This window comes from Ambystoma mexicanum, chromosome 10, assembly GCF_040938575.1.
Source record: "Ambystoma mexicanum isolate Mex_15411 chromosome 10, UKY_AmexF1_1, whole genome shotgun sequence".
Lineage (NCBI taxonomy): Eukaryota > Metazoa > Chordata > Amphibia > Caudata > Ambystomatidae > Ambystoma > Ambystoma mexicanum.
The window spans coordinates 132463587-132489998 of record NC_090932.1 but is presented as its reverse complement, the minus strand read 5'-3'; the positions used below and the strand labels follow the sequence as shown (position 1 = coordinate 132489998).

Below are 26412 nucleotides of genomic sequence, written 5' to 3'. Positions count from 1 at the left end.
ATTCAGAGAACCCAGACCCGGACACGACTTTGGAGGCAGCCATGGTGTTAATAGCACCATGGCTACCTCCAAACTCGTAATGACCCCCAATATTTAAAAAAAAAAATTGGGGTCCTGCCCAAGGCCCCTGTTTTTCTACCCTTATAACGCCACCCCAACCCCATACAACCTCCTTTTAACCCATTACCCCACTACCCCATATATATTTAATTAATATTTTGATTATTGTGTACTTCAGTGAAATGTACCACTCTGTTTTGTTTTTGGTAAAATGACTGGGCACCCCTTTATCCTATTTCGTACATGCTTCCTGTTGTTTCTGAACCCCTTCCCCAATCACAGTGCCAGTCTGCATGCTTACTTAGAAAACACACTGCTATACCTCGGAATGTCCGGATTTGGTTCAGCTTTGGCCACCTACACCACTACCCAAATGGAGAAAGCTGGGTGAATTCAGGCTGGCAGAATCTAATCTTGGCTCAGTCAAGCCCTCACTGTATTGAGCTGGCATGAAACCAAAACAGAACATATTACACACACACACCACACACACCGCCACGCGTGTAGGGGTGTGGCTCATTATAGATCTCCCCCTTGAAAGGCAATTCATACCAGGTATCAGTGGGGGCATAGCTAAGGCGACCAGACATCCCGGTTTCGAGGGGACAGTCCCGGCTTTTCATACCATGCCCTAATGTCATGAAAAGCTTCTGCAAAAGAATGAAATGTTCCTCTTTTTAGAGTAGGCTTTGACGCAAGACTCTCATCAGAACCTTCTGTGGTGCAGTGTGGGTGCAGGCCAGGTTACAAGCGCATGCAAGGCCTGTCCTGAGGGAGAGCCAGCGTAAACACAATCATTCCTTATTGCTGCCAGCGCATCAGGTGGTCCTGAAAATAGAGTGGAGCTGCTGGCAGTGTAGAGAAGTGAAGGGCACAAAACTGTGGAATGGAGGGTGCGGGGGAGGGGCACAAAGTGAATGGAAGAATAGGAGTTGCGGATGCAAAGAACAACACCAAAGTGTACACTTGTTGCAGTAATGCTGTTCAACGTATTCAACCTTCAGACTGTATCTAAAGAGTGCAAATCAGTGCTCTGGAAAAAGCCCCCATACCACCTTAAAAAAGGAACTATTAAAATTGACAATACAATGAATAAAGAAACCCTGAAAGAGCAGTGAAAGAGTCTTAAGATACTTCACACATATTGGCTATTGAAAAGAACATTCTGATATAAGGTTAGATATGCTCTCCGTGGGCGTTGCCTGTTGGGATGGCATATGTATGTGTTGTTCCTCTGCCATTCATGTCTTTCTTCTATGTCTATTATATTAACGTTTTTGTTAATGAAATCTGGTGCAGAGCGGAGGTTGAGATTTCTACATCAGTGTCTCTCGTCATCGCTGGTCCGTGTCCCGGAAGGGCCTGAAGTAAACAGCCAGGACATATACCCAGGCAAGCTTGTAAAACACTAGAAAAGATCCCAAACGTCACAGGAAGACTCTAGTTAGTCGTCAACTCCATAACATCAATAGAAAATACACAGGGACACCCAGGGCCCAGACACACACTATGTGGTCTGGTTATCTCTCTGGCAAAAGAGGGAATCCTTCAAAACACCCAGAATGGTACACTCTGCAGGAAATGTAATGAATAGACCCGTGGGAGCCCATTCTAATACAGGAGCCCCCAAAAACCAACCATCCCAACAGACAACTGTCCCTCCAAAGGTGGGAAACATCTCTCATGTATGGGGGCTCAACGATAGAATGCCCTTGAAAAACTCAAAGGAAGTATAGAAACTACAGATCCTCAAAGTGCAGATAAGCCAGGTCAATGATAATCAAATGTAGGATTAGTGAGAGAAAGTGAGCGGGGTGTGAGCTACCCTGGGGCCCGGAATCTGTCCAGGTGGCAGCAAAGAAGACATCAGAATAAGCACCTTTTACGTGTGGTTATCTGAGAGTTTGAGCACAATGGTTAAGCAAGGCCATATGCAGGCTGTTGCGGCTGCTTACCCAGGACCCTCTTTGGCTCGAGAGTCGCATTGTGCAATTATTGCACCATAGAGGGTCCTCGCTTAGCAGCGTCAAGTCTCAAGTAATGTGCTTTGCTTATAGTGTATTTATTCCACGGCATCCGTAGAAATAACCTAAAACAAAAAAAACAGGAACTAATTCCCACATTTATTTAACCGATTTATTTCAACATTTTGGTACTTATTAATTAAAATATAGGTTTGGGGTGCGGTATGGGTATTAGTTAAGGAAGCGGGTGAGTGGAAAAAGTACAAAAAGTAAAAAGTAATTTTTGTTTTTAGGTCAAAAGAATTCAATCATTTCTCCAATCGTTTAATTCCCTTCGGTTTCTTTTTATGGACATCCTGTTCCACGAGCTAACACTACAAACATTCAAAGGAATTAATAATTAGGTTACTGAGTAAAAGAAGGCCTTCAAGGCGGCGTGTTTGTCATAGTACCAGCATATCACCAACTGTATCATTGCTCTATTGGGTATTGATTCCATATGTCTCTCTTTCCTTCTCTCTCTCCGCTCAAAGTTCAATGGATACACACAAATCTACAAAGTGGCCTTACGCATCGCCACTCAAACGCCCATATTCTACAATTGCCTTAAGGGTGTTCCCCCAAATCCTTTGTCCATCCAATTCCTCTGGTTATCCTCTCACAGAAAGTAGAGTAGGGTAAGGAAGATTAACGTGCCCTCTGTGGTGAGAGAACGACTCGCCTGCCATCTCACATGTTGAGCAGGGGAGTCCAGGAATGCGCGCTTGAGTACATCTGGGGCCAGATTACAGAAACTTTGCACTGGTGCAAGTGCAAGGTTTGCACAGTATTAGCACCAGGGCAATGTTTTCCCTATTTCTAAAAACACTTGAAAGTATTAGAAAACCCTTGCACCATGACGAGTGCAGTTACAAGCACCAAGGCAAACATTGCTTTAGTGCACAAAGGATACATATGTTTTGATGCATTTTTGCACCAGGGCAACATCTGCCCTAGTGTGACTAACGTTCTGTACTAGCACTAGGGAAAATGTTGCCCTGGTGCAAAAATACAGTGAAAATGTATCTTTTTTGCACTAGGTCAATCTTTGCCCTAATGCTTATAACATCCAAAAAAGGCACTTGTCTTGGTGCAATGTTTTTTCTAATATTTCCTAGTCTTTTTAGAAATAGGGCAAGCTTTGCCCTAGTGCTAATATCATGCAAACTTTGCACTTGCACTGGTGCAAAGTTTCTGTAATCTGGCCCCTGCAAGTGAATGAATTACCACTGGCACTGCCTGCACATCCTTAGGTAAGCAGATTTCAGCTGCGAGTGGTCATATTGTGTAGCAGTGGGAATAAAGAAAAACGGACTTTTTGAAACACACACGAGCTCTAACACCGGTTTATAAATATCATTCTTTGCATGTGTGTTCATCCCACCATACTAGCGTGTGATGGAAGGGGGAATAGGAGAAGGTTGGTGCTTGCAGGAAAATCAACATAGCAAGAAAGCTACGTGGCTTGAAGGTATTATGCAAGGATTGCTATGTACTACGTTGGCTACCAATACCAACCCCAGAAGGGACTCGGACCCGAGAGGAACCTCCAGCACAGTCTATACATTGAATTAAATAGCATATGCGCTATATACCACATGAGCAGGTACTCTGTTGGAGTTATTCAAGCATTGTTTCTGTAAGCTCTGAAGCTATTCTCTATGCACAGGTGTTCTGTCCTTGGCTCCAACAACGAGGATATTTTGCTCACCCTGATAGGATTATTTGGTACACTGCAAAAAAGAACTCTGCAAAAATGAAGAGCACTGAAAATGAAGAGGCAACAATAACTTTTACTTGCAAAAACTACAGACAAAATTGAGAAAACAAACACACATGAACTTCAACAGTTAATACAGGAATTGTAAAAAAGAACAAACCAAAAATAAAATAACTCCTGACTGGGATCTCTGTGGTGTAGATCAGCTGGGGAGGGTGATTGGGGCAGAGGGAGTGTCCCCAATTTGGAAAGTACACCTTAAAGATTGGAAATAGGTATGTCAAATAATTGGGTAATAGGCGTTGATATTCTAGGGATACCCTGGTGCTGCTAAATCACTTAAAAAATAATTGTTACAAATACTTTTGCACAGAATGTAATTTTTTAGAATAAAATGAAAATACTAATTTTGGTTATTTTTACTTTCTACATCGAAACTTTTTTTTGCTTTTTTTTTACTGTTTACCTTAATTTCAGTGTTAGATTAGGTATGTTTACCTCTTAATTTCTACAGTTTAATTTTCAGTCTGGGACATTAAAGCATTGAATTGATTATTCAGCATGTTGCAGTGTTTTCCACAGAAAAAACACGAGAAGGAATGCAGTGAGGGACCGCTTCTCAATTTCAAACGCCATAAGCTGAAGTTTAGAATAAAGGACCCTTGGTATAGTTGCAAGAAACACGTGGCATCACGCGAGAAGTAGATGTTGGCATGTACTAAAGTGTCTTAAGTAGAGGCTTCTGGGCCAGTTTTTCTAGCCTTTACATCCCTCCTTCTGGCTTTCCTTCCCTCATGTCTGAAGCTTCCAATAATGTACTTGCAGGCAGTTGCCCCCGTATGCTCTCCACCTTAGCCCCAAGCCACATGCAGCATGGCATTTCTGTGCATGCCACAGGAGACTGCACTAAAGGGCAGCATCAAGGGTAAGTCAGTCTGCATCTTGTTTTCCCTGCAAGATGCTCAAACGCCATGTATAAGGAATAGAGATCACGTGTAGAGGTTGACAAGCCTTTTCATGACTCTTGAGGGCATTGAAAAGGTACAAATACAGGAGCTCAAAAATGATTTCAATGGCAATTCCAACATTTTCTGGTCATAGTCACAGTGCTAAGATGCAACAGGCAATTGCAAAGATGCAGGAGCAATTTAACAGCGTGTACAGCGAATTACAATACTACTGGAAAGATTCCCAGTGTCATGTGGACAATTTTACATATCATTGAGGTTGTTTCACACTTCAGCATGGGGACAGTTTCAAAAATAATCAGGTCCAATTGTGTGGTTCTGTGGACACTTTTGCAGCTTATTTTAGGAGATTTAACTGCTCATTGTGAAGGATTTCACAGCTCATTGAAGTGTCTGTCAATGCCAAGATTTATTTCTTATTCAAGTGTTTTTATCAATTATTATCATCAGATAATCTGGTGACAAGATCTGAGGTGAGGGCGGGCTGAGGATGAGGATTACCTTTTGAGAAATTGATTTGAGGGACTGGCACAGCACGTGGTTCCCCATGTAGGTTTGGGGATTATGGTCAAATTGGTTTCATGCAGCAACTTCAATGGTCATTTGGGAAATGGTACAGCTCATGAAGGCCTCCCTCAATACCAATTAGTATTATTATTGTAATAATAATTATTATTATTATTATTATTATTATCAATGAAGTGCTTTACAATTGCACAACAGTGTGCTTATCAGAGGTAACAACAGAACATATATGCAGCAGGGGGTAGGATACAGAGGGGCAGAGAGGAGGGGTACAGCTTTACCGTGTGGTGGGGAGGTGAGGGGCGAGCAGCATCTAGCGAGTCAGGTGGCACGAGGGAAGGGGACGACACGATGGACTAGGTATTGAGGACGAGAAACTCCTTGAAGAGGTGGGTCTTGATTTCTTTTCTGAATTGTAGAAGCATGGGGGCGAGTCAGATGCTGATGGGGGGGACATTCCATAATCTTGGGGCATGGGCAGAGAAATCTGGTTTTCTGGTACTTTCCTTTTTACAGCAGCAGATTTGAAGTCTGCACGTGTACTGGCTTCTAGTGGTACGCTGTCCACTGGAGATGCTGAGTTTCTCAGCAAGGTAGCTGGGTGACTTGAGGGCCACTTCCTTATAGATGATGCAGCAAGCCTTGAAGGTGATTCATGCATGCAGTGGGAGCCAGTGAAGGCCGATGAGGGCCGGGGTGATGTGGTCGTACCTGCATACACCCTTGATGAGGTGTGCAGCCACTTGTAGGATACTTCTCAGGGGCACAAGAGAGGACAACGGAAGGCCTTTGATGAGTGCATTTCCCCCATCCAGGTGGGATAGGACCAGTGCTTGAACGGTGGATCTAAAGCTGTCCGGAGAAAGGGATTCACTTTCTGCAGGAGGGAGATCTGATACCAAGCAGTCTGAGTTTTCTTAGCTGTGTGTGTCTTGAAGGAGAGGTGTTTGTCGATGTGGAACCCAAGGGACTTCGTGCAGGTGTGAAGCCTTCAGTTCATGGTTGATAGCCTGTATGTTTGGGTGTTCAGTGTTGTTGGTGAGGAGTAGGAATTTGGTCTTGGAGGGGTTGAGCTTCATGTATGCACTGGACCTCCAAGACTGGGTCCGTGAGAGGCAGGTTTTGGGACTATGGGTGTCCTTGATGGAGTCGATCTTGAGATCGATCTGTGTGTGTTGTCAGCGTATTGGTGAATGTGGATGTTGTGTGGCTAGGAGGGCTCCCAGCAGCTCCATGTATAGATTGTATAGATTGAAGATCACTGGGGAGAGGATGGAACCCTGCGGGACTCCACAGTTGATAGGTAGCATTGGCGATCTAGAGGAGTCCATCTGAACAAACGTCTAGCAGTTGGTGAAGTAGGACTTGAACCAGCATATAACAAGGTTGCTGATTCCCATGCGCTGATGTAGGGTGTCCGTAAGCTCCTGGTGGTCTACTGTGTCGAAAGTGGCCAAGAGGTTGATTAGAATCAAGAGGCAGGGGTGGCCGTCATCAAGTGTTGAGGGCATTGTCGACCACCTGTCTCCGTGCTGCATCCGGCTATGAACCTAGATTGACAGGTTTGGAGGAGATTGTTGGCGTTTTGCTGCAGTTGTGTGACTACCACTTTCTCGATGATCTTACCTAGGAAGGGATGATGAGTCATGGGGCAATAGTTACCTAGGTTGTCGGGGTGCAGAGTGAGTTTCTTTAGTAGAGGGGGATTTGTCCTGTCTTTAGGGTCTATGCGAAGTTGCCCTGAGTTAGGGAGCTGTTGATGATCTCCAGGTAGGGAAGGAGAGATTCTGCGGTGAGGGTCTTGAGGATGAATGCTGGAAGAATGTCGTCTGTATATGGTGTGGCTTTGAGGGTGGGTAGAGTTTCTACCAGGTGCTCTGCAGAGAGTCTCTTGAAAGTTGTACAGGGTGTGGAGATTCTGAGAGGAGGGACGTGAGGCAGGTCTGTGGATGCAGATCTGGTATCTATGTGATGGTGAATCTTGCTGATTTTGTCTATGAAGAAGGTGTTGATGGCAGTGTATTTTTGATGGAGTGTTGTATGTCATGGTCAGATAGAGGGTTGATGTAGTGCTTGACCAGTTTGAAGAGGGCTCTGCTTTTGTTGTTGTCTTCTGCTATGGTGCTCTGATAGTAGGAGGCAACAGCTGTATTGATTAGTTGTTGGAGGTTTGCTCTGAGTTCCTTGAGGAGTGCTAGGTGGGATGCGGTACTGGAGTGGTACCAGGTTTTCGTATGTTTCCTGATGACTCTTTTGCTTGTACTAGGGTCCTGACAGTTTCGGTTTATAGGTGCATTGTTTCAGAGGCGCGTGCCATTCAATGGAGGCTGAGAGGGTAGGGTTGAGGGCTTCCAGTAGAGAGTCATAGTTCGATTGTAGGTGTTTGGTCCATGTAAGGTGGAGGTTGGCGAAGTCTTCCATGAGGGCTTCCACTGGGAAGTTCTTGAAGGACCTGAAGGTTTGTATGATGAGTTTCTGCTGGGAGTGCTTGACTGGGGTGCTGTGCAGGATGTGGAAAGGCACAGTTAGGTGGTCAGATCAGCCAAGAAGCAACGGAGAGCTGTAGTGTAGGGAAGACGGTACGTTGATGATTAGGTGGAGGATGTTACCTTTCTCGTGTGGTTGGTCTTTCATGTGCTGTGTGAGGGTGAGGGTGTTGAGAAAGCTGGTGGCCTTGTTACTTGGGAGGTTGAAGTCACTTAGGGATATGTTACTGGTGTGCGTGAGGGACATGGTGGTGACCAAGTCAGTGAAGTTTCAGTTGATTTTGGCATTGAGTTTGGGTGGTCTGTAGATGAGATGGAAGGTGACTCTGTCTGTCGAGGAGAGCGGGAAGTGGTAGCAGAGGACTTTGAAGGAGCCAATGTTGTCGACGTCAAGTCTGGTGCAGGGCCAGAAGGTCTTGTGGATGACTGCAAAGCCTCCACCTGTCTTCTTCGGGTGGTCTCTGTGTTGGATGCTGTTGCCGTTGGGGACAAGGATGTCTAGGAAGTGGGTGTAGGTGGGTGCCATCCAGATCTTGGTGATGAAGATTGCATCAAGGTCCAAGAGTTGTTTTTATTCAATGAATCTTATCAAGTGATGTTCAGACAAACTCTGTGTGAGTTAAAGCTATTCCTGGCCCATTCAGCAAATAGCTGGCGTATGTTTTTGTAGAGGATGTTGAGGGACTAACATTGCGCAGGATTTGCCAAACAAGTGGCATCATCTATGGTGCTAAGGATCAACCTTGTAATATTGTAGTCTGTAGCAAGGTTTATAGCAGGAAGAACAGCAAAAGATATAAATATATATTTGCAGATGTTTTTCATTACTTTATAAAAACACAAAGCTTATTTTATTACAATGAAAGTGACTACGCTCATTAACATACTGCAGGCAATATGGTTCACCCAACTGGAAACATTTTAGAACAAAATAAATTTGCAAAGGATTTTCTTTCATTTACAAAGAAGGAAGGATGTTGGCATCAAAAGTAGGTTTATGAAAGGATTTTCGAGAAATGTTGTAATCGTTAAGGGTTGCATGTCTTCAGCCAAGCCGATTTAACTCTTCCTGAAACTAAATAAATAGGGAATGTGCAAAGCATAAACACGTAGCTGTTGATGGTGGGTGAGGACTGCCAGTTCCATTTAGTCTGCCCATTTCCCGGCCTGCTGCAACACCATGCAGTCAAAAGCTCTTTCTTTGCTCCGACACTGCGATTACTCCACTGTGCCAGTAAGACCTTTTTTTTAAATTCCTTATTAATTTTGCCAACACAACTCACCTAGGCGACAATCCCATGTATGTGAAGAGCTTGTCTGTGTTACTCCGTAGTCTACAAATGGTCGGATCTTGCAACCGTTGATCAAGAGCAACATCAGTCTGAAATAGGTGTGCCTACTTCCCTCACTGCATTTTTAGCACTGACGCTTTTATTTAGTTCTATCAGGTCCTCTCCCTCACATCTCTCTTTCAGTTGTACCCCAATGTATGACCTATGATCCCTCTTCACCTGGTTTCCGATGCAGACCTTACATCCTGCTGGCTGCTCTCTTTAACTTGTTTCCTTTTGGAGATGTGTCCTTTTGAGCTGGATGCAATACTCTAAAAGAGCTCTAATTCTGTAATCAATTTCTTTTAATTATTTGCTCATTTAAGTGTCTGCTCTTTTTGGCGTTTGAAGCATCTCAACTAGGTTCAGAATGGCAACTGAAATGAACGCATGTAGCGTCTCCTGAACAGACAGCTTGGGATCCAAGCTGTGTGGGAACGGATGACAATGCAGAGCATGTAATGCAGCGAATACCAGGAATGCATCCCGATGTATAACAGTGGCACGCACCTTTTGGACATGCAAACTCCCAGGCTACCGTGCAGCGGCGACAACGAGGGTGAACGACAGGAGTGCTATGCGCGATGATAGGTATCCCATAAGCCAGTGGGTCAGTTAAACCTACTCCATTGACACTGCCTAGCAAATCGCAGAGATTTTCAGAATGTATTTATTTATTTATTTATTTATTTATTTATACATTTGTATAGCGCACAGGCAGCCCTTGGGCATCGCAGCGCTGTTACTTGTGAAGAGCTTAGTTACAGGGGAATATTAGTACAAACAAGTTAGCAGTTACATATCATACATTATGCCCTTTCTTACAGGTGTGATTCAAGGCTAGAATGGTGTAGATGATCAAGCGAAGATCCATGTTTGTACAGAATTAAGGCCGTCTAAGCAGTCAGGGAGACTCTGTTCAGCCAGGCAGGAGATGCCCTGAGTAGCTAGGTAACCGAGGTAGCCAACTTCCTGTGATGCCCTGAGTCTGGTCTGAAATCTCTTGGTAAAAGCCAAAGGATGGTTTGATGTCTGATCTTGATTACGGTGAGTTGCATATCGCTTTACACTGTAGATGTGAAGTTATATTAGAAATATAACCCTACACCATGACAACTGTTACTTAAATGTGTTTTAAATGGAATCCAAATCATTCATATTGCATGAGAATCACCCCAAAGCTCTATACAAGGAATCTGCCAGTTTGGTGGCAACAGATGCAGACTTCCAGAAATAATGCATGCAGCACCGCTGAACATCTGCCAGCATCATTTTCATACTTAGTTTTAGCCCTTTCCACCCTTGTTTTAGGGGTTGAAATTGACTGTATATGGTGGATCCTACCACTGCTGGAAAATATTTAACTATGCAAAAAGGGTTCTTTTTTTAATGAATGTCTGCGCTACATCAGAAAGGTACAGACTTTTGCTGCCCTTTGTTATAGGAAAGAACATTGTACAAGTGTGAAAGACGTCTTAATATTTTTACTTCCACCTTTTTGGTTCAGGTAAAAACTGGACTATGTTTTGCAGGTATTCAACCTTGTAATTATGTGGTATTTAACACATGTAATATTCCCCAGGAATACATCCTGGGGTAAACACTGCCAAACCCACAATCTGGCTGGTGGTAAAAACAGACCATATATGAAATACTGATTGTTTTAACTTTCACCTGATACTTGATGGGGGCCTTGCTGTATTGAACAGAGCACATGTTATTTTAAGACAAACCTGAAAGGGGAGGGGGGGGGGATTCTCTGACAAACCTATTAGGTGGTGTGGGGGTGTCCAACAGACTTATTTTACAAAACTATAACTTTGTTCAAAGTTGTGTTTCAGATGTACATCAGGCAAAGATTATTTATTTAAAAAAAGATTAAACAAAAGATGAGGCAATCTCCTCCTGATAGGTTTTGCAAAAACAAGAACTATACTTGGGTGGAAGATGTGACGCAGGGCATGCCAGATGATGGAGAATCCACTCCCGTGTTCCCCACAGGTACCACTAGTGGCGTTAGCAGGTGAAGAAAGGCAACTGAGGATGATGATTAGGAATCACTGGGAATCGGTGGGGATAGCAACGATGGGCGACATATGGCAAGAGGGGACTATAATGGACTTCAAGGTGTTGAGGGATGAAACCGGGTTACACATGGGCCAGTACATTATGTATCATGGAATGGTGTGGAGAATCAAGATGACATGGTCCGAAGCGGTACTAGGGGAGGAGCCGGATGCCACCATAGATACGATATATGACATAGCGGAAGGGGGACATGAGATTTCCAGAATATATGAGTTGATGATGTCCAAAGTGGGAAAAGAGGTAGTACAACTGAGACAAGATTGGGAGGCGGAAGTGGGAGTCCCGATGGGTGATGAGATGTGGGAAAGGGCCCAAGGGTATCATAAAAAGGTGTCGAGGAACGCAAGACTACAGCAGATGCAACTTTATATTACACATAGGGCATATATGACACCGCAGAGGATAGCCAGATTCAAAAATGCAAGACGCCAAGCATGCCCCAAATGTGATGAGGAAAATGCTGGAATGGTACATATGTTTTGGACATGTCCAATCATTGAGCGTTTCTGGGGTGAAGTGGCACACAGATTAGAAGAGAGGGTTGTTAAGATCTTGGTAGATATGGTGTGGGCCTGCTTGATAGGTGGGTTTGCTAGACCACGTAAGTTTAAACATGTGAGCAAACTAAAAGACTTGGAGTATGCACTTGCAAAGAGGAGAATTGCTATGGGCTGGAAGACATGCCACAGACCACGATTAGAAGTATGGTGGAAAGATTTACAGAAATGGGCTGAAGCAGAAACCATGGTATGGCAAGAAACGAGCAGTGCTGGGGGGGAGGAAGAAACAGAGACCCTGATGGCCTGGAAATTACTAATAGCAGAGTTATTTGGGCCAATGTGAGACCCAATGGAACCCACAGAAGGAGAATCCCTATCACAAGATGCAGAAACAGAACATGAGAGGAAGTAGGCTCAAAAAGGGGGGTGGGGTAGGGTGAGCAGTGGACATAACGAAGTGATGCATAATTGAAATGTTATTACATGCACTGCAAGTTTGGTTTGTATTTGTTTGAATAAACTAATACAAATGTTTTTAAAAAAAACTATAACACAATCTACAAACACTTACAACACAATGAACTAATCAAAAGAAAGTGGGGTAAATTGCTAACTTGGGTTATTCACTAGAGTCATTGTTAGGGGTGTGAATGCATAACTTTAAATATTAGGCTGAAACATATATTCATGACCTTGAACATACCTCTCAACTGACATGGTTTTGGCAGGTGTCACCCGCCAGTTAAGTTGCTCACTCACCCGCCAAGCCCCTTAAACACCCACATTTGTCAATGGGCTCTCATCCGTCAAAAACAAAATCAGGTGTTTCCGCCCTCCCCGGGGACACAAAAGGTTGGGAACTATGCCTTAAATATTAGATTGAATATTCAAGTAACTTGATTGCAAAACATCAGCATTGAATATGCAGCAAAATGAACATTTTGGAAGTAACTATAATCTTTATGTGATTAATAAAGAATTGACTTGAGCCGCATAAATCAGCTATAAAAAAAAATGGATAATTCTCCAGGGAAAATGTGAAACCTTTGGATCATTTTGTCTCTTTATATGTCTGTGATTATGTTGAGTTGTGCATATATTGTTTAAAATTACACATTACATTGTTTTAACATTACCAGTGCAGCTTTTGAGCGTACGTGTCCTACAAAAAGAGATGTCTGATATGTCTTTAGAGCTGAACATAACTGCGTGCCTATGCAGTGACAGCGCAGACACTCTTAAGTATCTAATCCAATGGAGAAGCGTGAGAAAGCAAGACAGGAGTCAGCAGACACCAGCTCTGAACTGCTGTACTTTAAAATGACTGTACTTATGTTATACATTTAAGGCCATAAAGAATACATTTGTGGTCAATCACCACATATTCTTAGTTGTATCCATTACCATTAAGAATGGTTATGAATGTCACAAAATGGCATTACATTTATTTATATTTCGATTGGATTTGCACCTATGTCTAAATTGACACATGACATCACGGTTCCTTCTTCACTTACATATCCTTTTGTTGAGCCTCTACTTCTTCATATACATGCTACAAACCTTTTCATTTTTCAAATTCACTTGCACTTACTTTTTCATATCCTGTCACATGTATTATGATATCTTGTGCAACACAATCATCAAAAGAAACACTTGTAAATGATGCTTGTTGATGTTATGTTTAGGACTCCAATATGAAATGACTTGGTAGCTCAATATGCAAATGTTCGCATGCACATACATTAAATGTGCATGTCAATTCACAATTAATGCACATTGAGCATGATTCACAATATGTAGCCTATTCCTTTACACCAACAACCAGCATGAACCACATCAGAAAACACTAAGTGATCTTATAATTACAGAAATGTCTTTTCATCCCCCACTCTATATAGTGAGCAGATCATTGCACAAATAACCTCTTTCATCAGCAGCTAAACACACCATACGGAGGCATTTTCTCATGTAAGAATCGAGAAGAAAATTGTGCTTATCTACATAAAATGTGTAAGGAGAGTTGAGTTTTGAAAAAGGACAAGCAAAAATGTTAACTTACCAAATTCACTGGCACAAAGGTGTTCGATGATCGCATCCGATTTCATTTCGTTGTCGCATGGGGGGCACACAGCTGTTCCTGGCAAAAAGGGAGAAGACACATCAGTAAAGAGCAGGAATGATATAGTAGTATCCAGAATATGACTTTTGATTGTGATCAAGGCAGCTCACAAACAAAAGGATCAACATGCAATAACAGGAAAATAAACAGTTGTTTCATAATTTTGAAAATTGATTTACATATTTTCAAAATGACATGTCTGCAATGAATTGATTCAAAACACTTTACACCTTAGATCGTTTATAGTAAGAGCTTTTAGGAGAAAAGAAACAAACATGTAGTGTCCATCAAGCATATGAGGTTATCTATGACGACCAACCTTCTTTGTTTGGAGCAACTGGTTAAATTAGAGCTTATAGCTACACAATCCCACCTTCAACAATCTGTCCATGGGATCTCCTCTCTTACAGAAAGATTCTGACGTACATCTAGACAAGACTGTTGTACTATATAGGCCCCCAGTATTGCAAGGTGGGTTGTTTAAATGTAACTTTCAGGCCCTTGGAGAAACTGACATGTTCAGAAACGAGTGATTACATTACATTTCATCTGCAACCTAGGAATGTATTAGCAACCTTTAATAAACAACAAGAGCTTCAGTTGGCTGAGTGACAAATGTATCCTCTTCGGGCTGAATTTGCCAAATGCTGCCTGAGATCTCTCGAGTAATGTGTAAAAATATGTTACAATAATAACTTCAGATCAAATACAGCCTTTAAAGATCTATTAGAACATCGACTATGGGTTTGGGGGAAAGAAAGTGGGAGTAGAAGGGTACCCCATGAATGAAAACATGGAATGACAAATTAGACAAAAAAGGGAACAAGCAATAATTGAGCACACAACATAAGGAATTCATGTATGACGGGTAGGAGAAACTAAAAGGGGGAGTAACATGATGGGGGGGATAATGCAAATTTAGTACGGATGCAAAAGAAAGTATTCAGAAGGTATTAATGTAAAAGTATTTGATAGAATGTTATTTTCACATGCAAGTGCACTCATTATCCCCTAGTCTTTATAAAACAAGACACCTGATCACAGAAATCTCTGTTCCATCGTCATTCTTTAATATAAATGTACTAACTATCTTTGGGAGAGAATGGGATGTAAATTCTTGAAGTCAAGGTTGGACAATTAATTGTGGAAAGGCTCCAGACACAATTTCAAAAGAAATGCAATCTAAAATAGCATTTGTTTCTACAAGAAAGCGAATGCTCTGTTATGTGGCAGGATACTATTATTGAGACCTTTCTAGATTTTGATATTTTTATGAGGGAGATGGGGCAACACTCTATTTGCTTGTTTTGTCATGTGATCATTTAAAAATGGTTTGGTTTTTTTTTCTGGATTTAATGAGTATTGCTTGACTGTATAATGTCCAGATTGTGTCTGGTATGGCACTGTACAAGCTGTAACGTATACAGTACTTTGGCTAGTCTACAATTTCTGGAAACGTAACACTATGTAAAGAATATTATACAGTTTATATTTTTCTTCATCTTCAATGTCGTCTTTGGAATTTAACTTTAATAAGAAATTGGATATTGCATTCCTGTATGTAAGGGAAAATATATCAAATCCATGCTTATTATGAAAATCCACTTTTGGATATGTTCATGTTACATCATTAAGCACAGAAACTAACAGAATCTCATGATATGTATCATACCTTCCTATGAAATAGTTATATATGGCTAATCAACAAATGCTTGGTATGCGTTAGCCTCAGGTCTACCGACATTACCTTTAATAGTAAGCAGTAGCTGCAAGAAGCGGCATAGTCATATCAACTAGCAAGTCACCACCTAAGCCATGATCTTTACTTGAGGGGAGATTTCTATTGGTACATCAACTCTATGGCTATGCTATTTTTGTCATCTTTTGCTTGTCAAGGGAATTCCTTGAACAATGATAGTCAACAGAAGGGAAATAGGCTCACTCAGAGGTTGCGTTGCCTGATACTGCTTCTCTGTGTTTGTAAGTAAAATATAATATCAAAATGGAAAGTAAATCCATGTGCAACCTTGATCGGGGTTCGAGGCTTAAAGTGCAAAATGTGCAAATGTGCATACCTACATCTTCTTGTAATGCCTTGACTATGGTCTGAAATCTCTTGATAAAAGCCAAAGGATGGTGTGATGTCTGATCTTGATTACAGTGAGATGTGTATCACTTTACACTGAAAATGTGAGGGTATATTAGAATTATAACCCTAAACCATGACAACTGATACTTAAATATGTTTTAAGTGGAAAGCAAATCATTCATAGTACATGACAATGACTCTCATAGGAGCTCAATCTTTGAGAATCAGATACATCTGCACCAAAGAAACATCTACAAACAGAACCTGAGATCTTTCACAGAACTGTGCTGCACAATCTTTGGAACTACAAAGGGGAGCCCTAAACTGGAATACCAGCAGCAGAAACAAAAGTAACCAGAAATGGTTCATAATGCACAAACACCCCAGAGCAACTGACAAATATTAACTATCCTGCCAAACGTTGCAAAGGGATTTCTACATCTGCAAAAGCTGGACGTCACTGAGGTCACAAATCCCCAAAACATGACACCCACATCAGTCCCCACAAGTCAACTCTAATAAACTCTAATTAACAGGAAAGTTGGGTAGTCTGTGGCCAGATGAGGTGGAATACTGCAGTGCTTAACTATCAGACAATGATTACCCAGAAACAATGGGCCTCATTACGACCCAAGCGCTAATGGGTTAATGGCGCCATAAAGTAGGGACCCGCAAAGGGACTTTGGTGCTAATTACGGTGTCGCAATTTGCAGCACCGTACTTAGCGCCTTCCTCATTCCCATTGAGCCCTATGGGGCAAAAATGGGAATGGGGAAGGGCCATGGAGGAAGGGGGAATTACCGCCCCGCCAACCTTGTAATGGGGTGGTAATTCCCCCTTTCTCCATGGCGGAGTCGGTAACTTAGCGGCATGGACCATGGTGCTAATAGCACCATGGTCTTCCACCTGGGTCGTAATGAGGCCCTATATCTTTAAACACAATCTGTTAAACAGCAGAGAAAGCATCGCGACGACTTCTAAAAACAGATAGAGGATAACAACCTGGAGACAAGCTCCTACACTCTTAACCCATAAAGGAGGCATAATAACACAAAGCTTGGTCTACCAAAATTACAAACAATACCAAAACACAAAATAGTAAGCCCATTCAGAAGCCCTTCTGGAAGAGCCCCCAAAGTATTTCGCTTGTATGGTCCATGTTATTGGAATTGTGGCAACAGCACAATGGCCTTTAGTTTGCACTGTAGTAGTTTCCACTGCAATTTGGGACAGAAGGAGAGGCCTCATCTGATTGAACTACTCACTTGTGTAACAAAAGAATTTGTTTTGCCAATTGTATGTCCAATAATTTGCAAAAGGTTGTCCCATCACGCATTGGGGCTTTTATAACGTAAATTAGGGAATTCATTTTGTGCTTGTGCAGGCTTTGGCTATGGAAGTATGAAAATGCATAAACAGGTCCCTGTGAGTTGAGCTGCTTCTAGTGAGTGCTACTAGACTGTTCTAGGGTTGGTTGAGCCCAATTAATTGCCTTTTTTTTGTAACATAGAACTAGAACTTCTCAACCATACAAGCAACCGTATATGCACTTACCCTGCAGAACACCATCGCATATCCTAAGACCTAAAATATATTTCTGCATCAGGTTCTCAGTTTTACCCCTTGTGAGCCACTAAGGTTTGTCATGATGTCGTGTTTTCCTTTTTCAAGGTGACTGCGGTGTCCTGCTGACAGGCTCAAACAGAGTCCCTGAGAACCAGTATGGTGGCCTTCCCTAGAACAACATGGGCAGGGATGGGAGACCAAAGCACTGGTATCGTCAGAAATATAGGCAGTGATAGGGAGCAAAAGCAGCTCTATCTGCAGACACATAGGCAGTGATGGGGAGGCAAATGCAACAGTCGCTGCGGAAATATGGTTGTAATGGGAGAACAATGCATATGTAGCTGGAGAAATATGGATAGCCATGGCAGAACAATATGGCAGCCCTCCAACTGGTTTGGACACTGAGTCCCATGGTGCCTCAGCATTACCTATACTGCTGAGGCATAATGGGAATTGTAGTAAAAACATCTGGTAAGTCAAAGGTTGAAGATCCCTAACCTCGAGAAATACCAGTTGTGCTGAGAAGCAAAGTGGAGCTCGGGCGGTGAGAACCCCCCGAATTTACAAAAAACATTGGGAGGCCGCACAAAATCAACCAAACTAATTCGGTCTTTTTTATGTGCAACCTTCAGAAAGTGGAAAAATGACATAGAACCTTCAATGGTAGCACATGCCCACACCGCAAATGGAATCTACCACAAGTGCACCTCAGCATAACAATACAAATAGATGATCTTGTGTTTGATGGAAATCACTTAATCTGATAGGCATTGTGAAGAAGAGTGTCAGGGATGAATTGTAGAAAATGTGCATGGTCCATGCACGCAACACAGGCTAATTCCCTCTGTCAACAAAGTTGATGCCGCTAGGAGATTCACCAGAACAAGACGGTGGCATCATATCTTGGCAAAACCCACCAAAAATTGCATAATGGTAGCCTCCTAGCATCCTCTTACTGAATTGGCACCTGTGTGGACCCGAAGGCAGGAGGAGCTCTCTAGGCCTCAGGCTTGCAATGGCTTATTTTAGCTTGTGCCTTTCAGTGGTTTCTGTAGCAGGTTATAACCAATGTCACATGTATGTTCTCATTCTTCACCAAATATCCAATCCTAAAACTCTTTGAGAAAGAAAACTCATCATTTGTTTGGCAACTGAATTACAATATGTATTTAACACAATAACTATTTTATTCAAGTTCAAATACTATTGCTTTAGAAAAAATTCCACACAATGTTTTTGCGTCGTGTTCCACTAGCAATACTTCATGAAATGACAAATTAAGCACTGTCATAGGTTATGTCATGTTACTGGTTGTTATATTGTGCCCCGCTGCCATTTGCATGGTCTAATGGTGTTCTGGCATTTGTGAAAGGGGGTTGGGTTAGTGCAGAAGATAGGGAGGAAAGATGCAAGATGGCTTTGTTGTTTTGTTGTTCTGGACCATTCTCAAGTACTGTGCATGCATATGTGACAAGAGGGGGGCCAGGTATGGCAGTAGTGCAAGGAGTGACGCTGGATACATAAATTGATTGGAGAAGTAGAATCTTGTAATGTTTGTTGTCTGTTCAGCAGGGTATTCGATTCCTGTGTGTGAGTGACTATGTCGATGGGTGTGTGAGTGACTATGTTGGTGTGTGTGTATGTGGGTACATGGAAATCGAGGGTGTTAGTGCACAGAGATGTTAGTGGAGAGCGTGGTGAGGCACTTGGAGCATCTGTCTGTTGTGGCAGTGGTGACGCCTCGGTGTGGGTATCCTGGGCCAATGTCTTGGTAGTGGTGCCTCTCGGGTATCATTTTGGTATCTCTCTGAACTCTCATAAGCACGTTGGAGATATTCAAGATATTTTATAGTGAACGCGTGGCCCTGTGATTTTGGTGTGGAAGAGTGTAGTCGGAGGTGAATCCTGAATATTGAGAGTAATCATATTAGGGTTAACCAGAAGAAGGGGCGTTTGGGTGAGCCAGCTTTAGGGTGAGTGGGACGTACTCCAAGCGTCAGTGGCTGGATGCCTGCACCTCGTTACATTAGATCAGAGCACAATGTGTCTGAGTACATTTATAGACATTTCCAAATAGAGCGAGATGACTACGACAGGGAAGCGGCCTATATTTTATAACCTCAATGATCTTAATCTAAGCAATCTATGAAAAAAGGAGAGTTTCCATTGTAATTCGTGATGTGAGTATGAACACAGAACAGCTGTAGCCTCAGAAGCCAGAAATGCTGGCCTGGCCGCCTTCCAGTGCTGTCCTCTAGATCAAAATACTGGGTCTTAGGCCCATATGTGCTGTATGTTGGGCATTGTCAACAGAGCCTTTGCTGAAGGATTCCTTTGGGTTGGGTGTGCCACGTGATGGAATGTATCATTTAGTTCTAAGCAGGCACAATGTGGCAATTGAGAATAAGTCTTCGTAGGGAAGGGGGAAGCATATCAAATGCACATCTGTACATTTCACAGAATCAGAAATCTTTGATTTTGTTTTTTCGAATTGGTTAGGTAAGTAGGTACATTTTAAAACATATATGGGCGGTGTGGTAACGGGATAGGCTAAGGTAGAGGGAAGTGGAGGGACAGCAGGGGGTCTGCCCTGGCATAATAAAAATACATTCGAAGATTTTTCCTTTAGGTGAAGTGGATTCGGTGAAATCACGGATTTCCCATCAAATGCAAAGTGTAATTGTAATTGATTATTTATACCCAGAGGTTTCTAAGCATGGCCCTGGGGATTGAACCTGTGTTGCGTCGTCTTGCTTCCAGTGCTGCTTCCAAGGCGAGAACGTTCGCCCTGAGCTATCCCCCTGTGTCTGAAGAGCAGGACGGTCAGCCAATCAGATTGCTTTTCAAAGAAACACATTTGATGTTATCTAGGTATACTAGCTGACAGTAACACAGAGGGCAACACAATCTTATCAACTTGGCATGCTTAGTTTACTTATTGTGCTAGTTTGAAAATTACAACGGGCACAAAAAAAGTTCATAAGCTTTTTGCAGGAGTTTTAGTACAAACATGATGTTGCAATTACTTCAAATCAATTTTACTCCGGCGCATTGTAAATATCACTGGTAAACTATTGCATGCCTTGTCTGCCTGCCATGGATAAACCGTACAAAGTTATGCTTTGGCAAAGATCACAAACAGGGGGCACACAAGGGAAGAAAGTACATGGAACTGCCCCCTTTGCCCCAAGAAGGATTAGTAGAGGCAAATGCCACACTTCACTTCAAAAGGACATGGGACCGACACAGGATACAAATAGTTGCGGCTAAGAAGTGGTCGACCTTGAGACTTGGTAAAATGTGTGATGTCCACATTAGCCATGATGGGGGAGATCCAGTGATCCCCATATGTCATCATCCTTCTAGCCTCCACATTTCTAGCTGCTCCTATTGAGTGCATACATCACTATTTCTCCTTCAGTCCTCACGTTTGAATTGTATGTATTTGTGTGTTTGTAGAGCGCACAGTCAGCTATGAAGAGGAATCATGACCCTAAGATCAGCATTGAACCAATAATTAGGACAGGCTTAACTTTGGGGGAATACATGTTATGTTATGCTATGATGATATATACAGCGTGCTGTTGCCATTTGCATGGTTTCCGGGTGCTGTATTTAGGATGTATTGTAGTTATTTTGTGAGGCATTCTGGAATCCAAGATAGAGGCTGTTTGCATAGTCTAGTATTGATAGTACCAAGGAGCTATGATATGATAGGTTATTAAAAAACGAGATTAATACCCAGAGGTTACTAAGTGCGGGCCTGGGAATTGAACATATGTTGCTCTGTGTCATCTTGCTTCCAAGGCGAGCACGTTGCCCCTGGGCTATCCTTCTGGAACATTGATGGTTGTGAGGGTTCTGTTTGGTAAGTTGAGTTAGGGGATGATCCCTCTTATTAGTTGCAGGAGGTAGAAGCATTTGCATTGACTTGTGGTTCTAGTTAAAGTCTGTTGTTGCTGAGGAAATCCAGGTTTTGTATCACTGACAATGTCTCTGGTTTGGTTCTGATGCACGGCGGCCAGCTCAGGTATGTCTGTGTTGCATTGTCTTCTGGTGGGGAGATCATTATTTCTGTTTTAGTTGGGTTTAGCTTGAGATTGTTCTTTGTCATCCAGGTGTATATGTCCACAAGGCATTTGTTGATGGTGTTGTTTGGGTCTTGGGCGGAGGTTATCTTGAAGATGAGTTTGGTGTCGTCTGCGTAGTTTTAGTCAATCTGTCCATGGGTTTGAATGAGTTTCATTAGGGGGACATGTACATGGTGCAGCGGTGTGGCAGAGGGTTGATCCTTGTTTTTCATTCTGCTTTCCTAAAGTCTCTTCATTAGAGCTGCGTGTCTCATTGTGTTGAAGGCGGCTGATATGTCTAGTAGTATGAGGGTCAATTGGGTGCTATGGAGAGAATTGCTAATTCAGTTCGTCTAATGGGTCTGAAGCCAACTTGGGAGTGGTCGAGTATTAGGTTGCTTTCTGCAATGTTGAATAGTTCTTTGTAGATGTGGTTCTCAATAATTTTTGCTGGGTATGGTAGATTACATATAGGTCTGTAGTTAGTAGGGTCTGCCACATTTCCTATTTTGTATTTTAGGAGGGGATTGATGTATGCTTATTTGAATGTTTTAGGTACTTTTCCCATGTTTATGGATAGGTGTATTAGTAGTCGAAAATATGAGGCTGGTATTCTGTGGTTGAGGAGTTATTTGAAGATGCCTGGCGGGCATGAGTCAGTGGGAGATCTGGCAAAGTTGGTGTCTTTTATTAATATGTTGAAAGTTTCTTCGCTTAAAGCTTTGATACGGTTGAGTGTTGTGGTGGTTGGTGGTGCACTGGTTTCTGACAGTTCTGGGGGAGTGGTTTTGGTAGGGCAGCTTGCTTCAATGGTCTATTGTATTGCTTCTATTTTTGCTTGTAAATGGATTGTGATGTTGTCACCTAGGGATTGTGAGGGTACAAAGCATTTGTTGCCCGAGGTTAGGTTTTTAATTTCCTTAAGGATTTTGAATAATTCTTTTTTGTGGGGTTTTTGCCGATTGGTTCTTGTAGAGTCATATGCTTTTTTTTTCTTTCAGGACTGCTGATTTGTACATTTGGATTTGTTGTCAGTATTTTTGTTTGTCTGATTGGGTGTAGTGATTTATCCATAGTTTTTCCAGTTTGCGGTTTGTTTTGTTTGAGTTCCCTCAGTTTTTCTGTGAACCATTTTAGTGCAATTTTCTTTGGGCTGGGTTTTAAGAGTTTTTCAGGTGCTAATTGGTCTAGGGTGTCTGTGATCCAAGTATCACGTTTCCCTTCTGCTGAGTCAGGAGTCATTCTATTTACCTGGGAGGTGTTTGGTTTGGTTGATTCGAGTAGCTCTTTTAGCGTTTCCTTGTCAAGACTCTTCCAGTTTCTTTTGTTTGTCGCAGGGCATTTTAAGTTTGTGAGCATCATGTGATTTGGGATTTTGATGGTGAATGGGATCATATGGTGATGACTCTATATGATTGGTACGGTGGGGTGGTGGTCGAGAGTCCATCCATGCAAAAGATTGCGTCTTGGTTGTGTCCAGCAATGTGGGTGGGACCGTTTACTATTTCTTTGAAGTGGAGGCTTTCCAGTAGGGCTCTGAGGGAGTTTGCTGTGGTTTCATTTTCTCTTTCGAACCATATGTTGAAGTATCCCAAGACTACTATGTTGTGGAGTGGCGTAATTGTGTGTTTTGTACGCTTGTACGATTCCTCCGCCTGTGTGGTTTTCTCTGTTAGAGCATATTAGTTTGAAGTTGTTGAGTATAGCTTCACTGGTGATTGTTTTGTAGTTCTCTGATAGCTATGTTTCTGTGAGGAAGAGCACATCTGTCCTGCCTTTGCTTAGAAGGAGTAGACTGCAGTGTAAGGTGTGCGTTTTTCCTTGTTCTTTGTTGCGTATCATTTCCCTCATCTCGGTTGTGGTGGCCTGTCGGATTTCGGTTCTCTCTTGGGTGAGGTTGTTATTTGCTAGATGTGTGGTTAGGACCTCTAGTCCTTCATTGAGGAGTACTATTAGGTTGAGTGATGGGTTTCTTTGTTCTGCTTCATAGTAGTCGGGTGTTCGGTTTTCCATGTGTTTTTTTTCTCCAGTCTCTGGTTATGTAAGGGGTGTGAATGATTATGGTTTCTAGTTTAGCTCCGATTCTTTTGTTTTTTTCCAAAAAATGTCTTTGGAGTTGCTGGATTAGGTGTGTTGTGATGTGTGGTTTGGTCATCTGGTGGGGTCAACTGTAGGATTCATTGAGTCCTTGGTTGTGGGTTGTTTGTTTTACGTTGCAGTATGATTGTAGATGAAGAGGTAGCGGGAGATGCATTCTATTTTTGTTCTTGTCTTAGTCCGTATCTTTAGTCCTCTTTGTGGTGGTTGGTATGGGTGTTAATGTGTCGGGAATTATGGAAGGTGATTACAGTTCAATGTGGGTGTAATTTAATTCCTCTTTCTTGTTCTATTTGCCATTCTTATTTCTTCGTCCTTCTTGTATCTTGGCATGTTTGGACCTTGATGTGCCTGCTGTTGTGGCTTGGTGTTGTACAGCAGGTTTGTTTGTGCGATTACATTGTTTTCGGTGTTGGTCTCCCTGCTTGTGCAGCTCTCTGATGTGGTTGTATTCTCTGTTGGTTTTGATCTGACTAGATGAATCATGGTGTTAAATGGTTTTTGACTGGGCAGATTCATATGGGTTTAAATTAAATGGTTGGTGCCTCCCTGTAGTTCTAGGTTTGTGGTGGCTTGCTTTGTCCCAGATGTTGTGGTTGTGTCCTTTGTTCTGGGCGCGAAGCCCTCCTGGGACAACTTCTTTCTTTGTCTCAGTGGTTGGTCAATGTGCTGTAACCCCCAATGTTGAATGCCTCACTGTGGTTGTAGGATTGTGGTGGCTTGGACATTAGTTCAGGTTTAGGTATCAAGTATTTTTCTGAACAAAATGACAGTTAGCTATTAGTTGGCAAGGTGATCTACTAGGTTTCTACCAGGGTAGAGAAAGCATGCGTGCTGGTGCACGCCCAGCAGAATCTCTGAACTATTAACTCAGATGTAATCAAGGAGCATAGAGCCAAATTAGGAATATCATTCCTGCATTTGTCACTCAGGAAATTTAGGTCGATTTTATAGGGGGTCATGTGAGAGATGCAGCACTCACAGCAAACCTGGTCTAAACTGGCAACCAATAAAGCTTGTGCAGTGCAAAGATATCATGTTCCCTCTGAATCATGGAACAATATCCTGGCAGTATTATTCTGGCACAATTGGGGCGTGTCTAGTGACTTTTTAGGGATACCATGACAGGCTATGTGTTGTGGTAATCTAGTCAGGGTGAAGAAAAAGGCATTGAATAGACGCAATGTCTAAATCTAAACAAGCATTGGAAAAGCCTATAGTTTGGGATTGTATGTAGGCAAAGGGTCGGCACTTGCCAAGCACTCACACAATGGTGTAGCTGGAAATCTGATTGCAAAGGCTGAACAATGGTGTGAGTATCTGAGCATATGATGTCATTGCCTGGCAAGTGGCTATTACGCACTTAGGCACTGGAAACAACTGATAGTTTTGCCAATATGTCTTTTAACAAGACTTACGTGCAAGGATGAGATAAGAAGATACATATATTACTTACTAATGGAGTGACTGAAGGCACACCTGACTAAGACATTTTTAATACAACAGGAGCTTATTGGAAGCAGCAATTAAGCCTGGCACAAGTGATTGATAGGATTGTGGTGTGTACTGAGTGCTTAATAGTGTGTGATGGCGGTTGAATAAAAATGGTGAGACTGGTTGGGAGGGATATGGAAGAGCTGGGTGGGTGTCGGTAAAGGCGGGAGGTTGAGACTTAGGTGTTAGTCATGAACTCACACACTGAGTCACTAAAATTACTACTGACCTAACACTGTCAGTAGCAAGTTACTTTTGGTCCACGCGCCTTTCACAGAGTCCAGCAGCTCTATGATACCAGCAAGCCTTTCAACTTTGCATCATTCTGACACAGCTCACCATTACTCCAAGGCATAGAATCCCCACTGTTAGGCATTAATGCCCTAATTGGTGGTGAAAAGAGCGAAAAAGGGACAACTGAACTGCCCCCCCATTATCTGTGTTCTGAAGCATCCATGTGGATGCATGCAGAGCTTTAGAAAACTTGCAAAGAAAGGAAATACAAAAACACCAGGGGTATTTATAACGTATAATCCTAGTGGAGTCATACGGTCATTGTGAGACAGGCTCATTATATTATTAATTGGTTATTGCTGCCATCAGTGTAAATGGCAGAGAGTGCTAGACAAATGCCCTGTAGTGAACCCTCATTAGGCAGCTATGTTACATCATCTATGTTGCCAATAGGGGACATGCCTATACTGTGAGCTGCCTGTGTGCTCAGTGGAGCCTGTGTATACGCTCTCACTGTATGCATCAATGTCTGTGTCCGTTGCATGAATTATTCAATGTCCAGACCTACTGGCTTCTGTTTTCTATTAGGCGACAGAGGCATGGGGTACATGTGTCTCTTTATTCACTATTTGCAAACAACATGGACTGGAGCGATCCTATATTTACTACTTGCAAACAATATGGACCTGAGGCTATCCTTTATTTACTACTTGCAAACAACATGGACTGGAGGCTATCCTTTATTCACTATTTGCAAACAACATGGACTTGAGCTATCCTTTATTTACTACTTGCAAACAACATGGACTGAAGCTATCCTTATCAATGCATCACCCAGAGATGCAATGCTTCCCAGTCGCATGCGTGACACCTTGAATCAGTCTTGCTGTTTCCCATGGCATTCTGGGTGTCGTAACCCACACCGTGGTAAAACGAAACTCAATGTCCCAGCATGCAATTCGAAAGAACAGAACTGATCACGGTGTCATGCATGGAACTGGCAAACTTGGCAGATATGATCATCCTGTAGATCGGACGTCCCGTTCTCCTGGGCTATGC

General features: G+C 42.5%; 1 protein-coding gene across 2 annotated transcripts in view; it reads right to left on the bottom strand.

Moving 5' to 3' along the window:
* The window catches only part of SFRP1 (secreted frizzled related protein 1), a 159063-nt gene that overhangs the window by 72088 nt on the left and 60563 nt on the right, over positions 1-26412 (bottom strand). Inside the window, exon 2 of one of the 2 annotated variants that reach the window (XM_069617624.1) lies at positions 13744-13815. In XM_069617624.1, coding sequence (XP_069473725.1) covers positions 13744-13815 — 72 coding nt within the window. Of the gene's footprint in view, positions 1-13743; positions 13822-26412 lie in introns of both variants that reach the window. The other variant, XM_069617623.1, reaches the window with a different exon arrangement.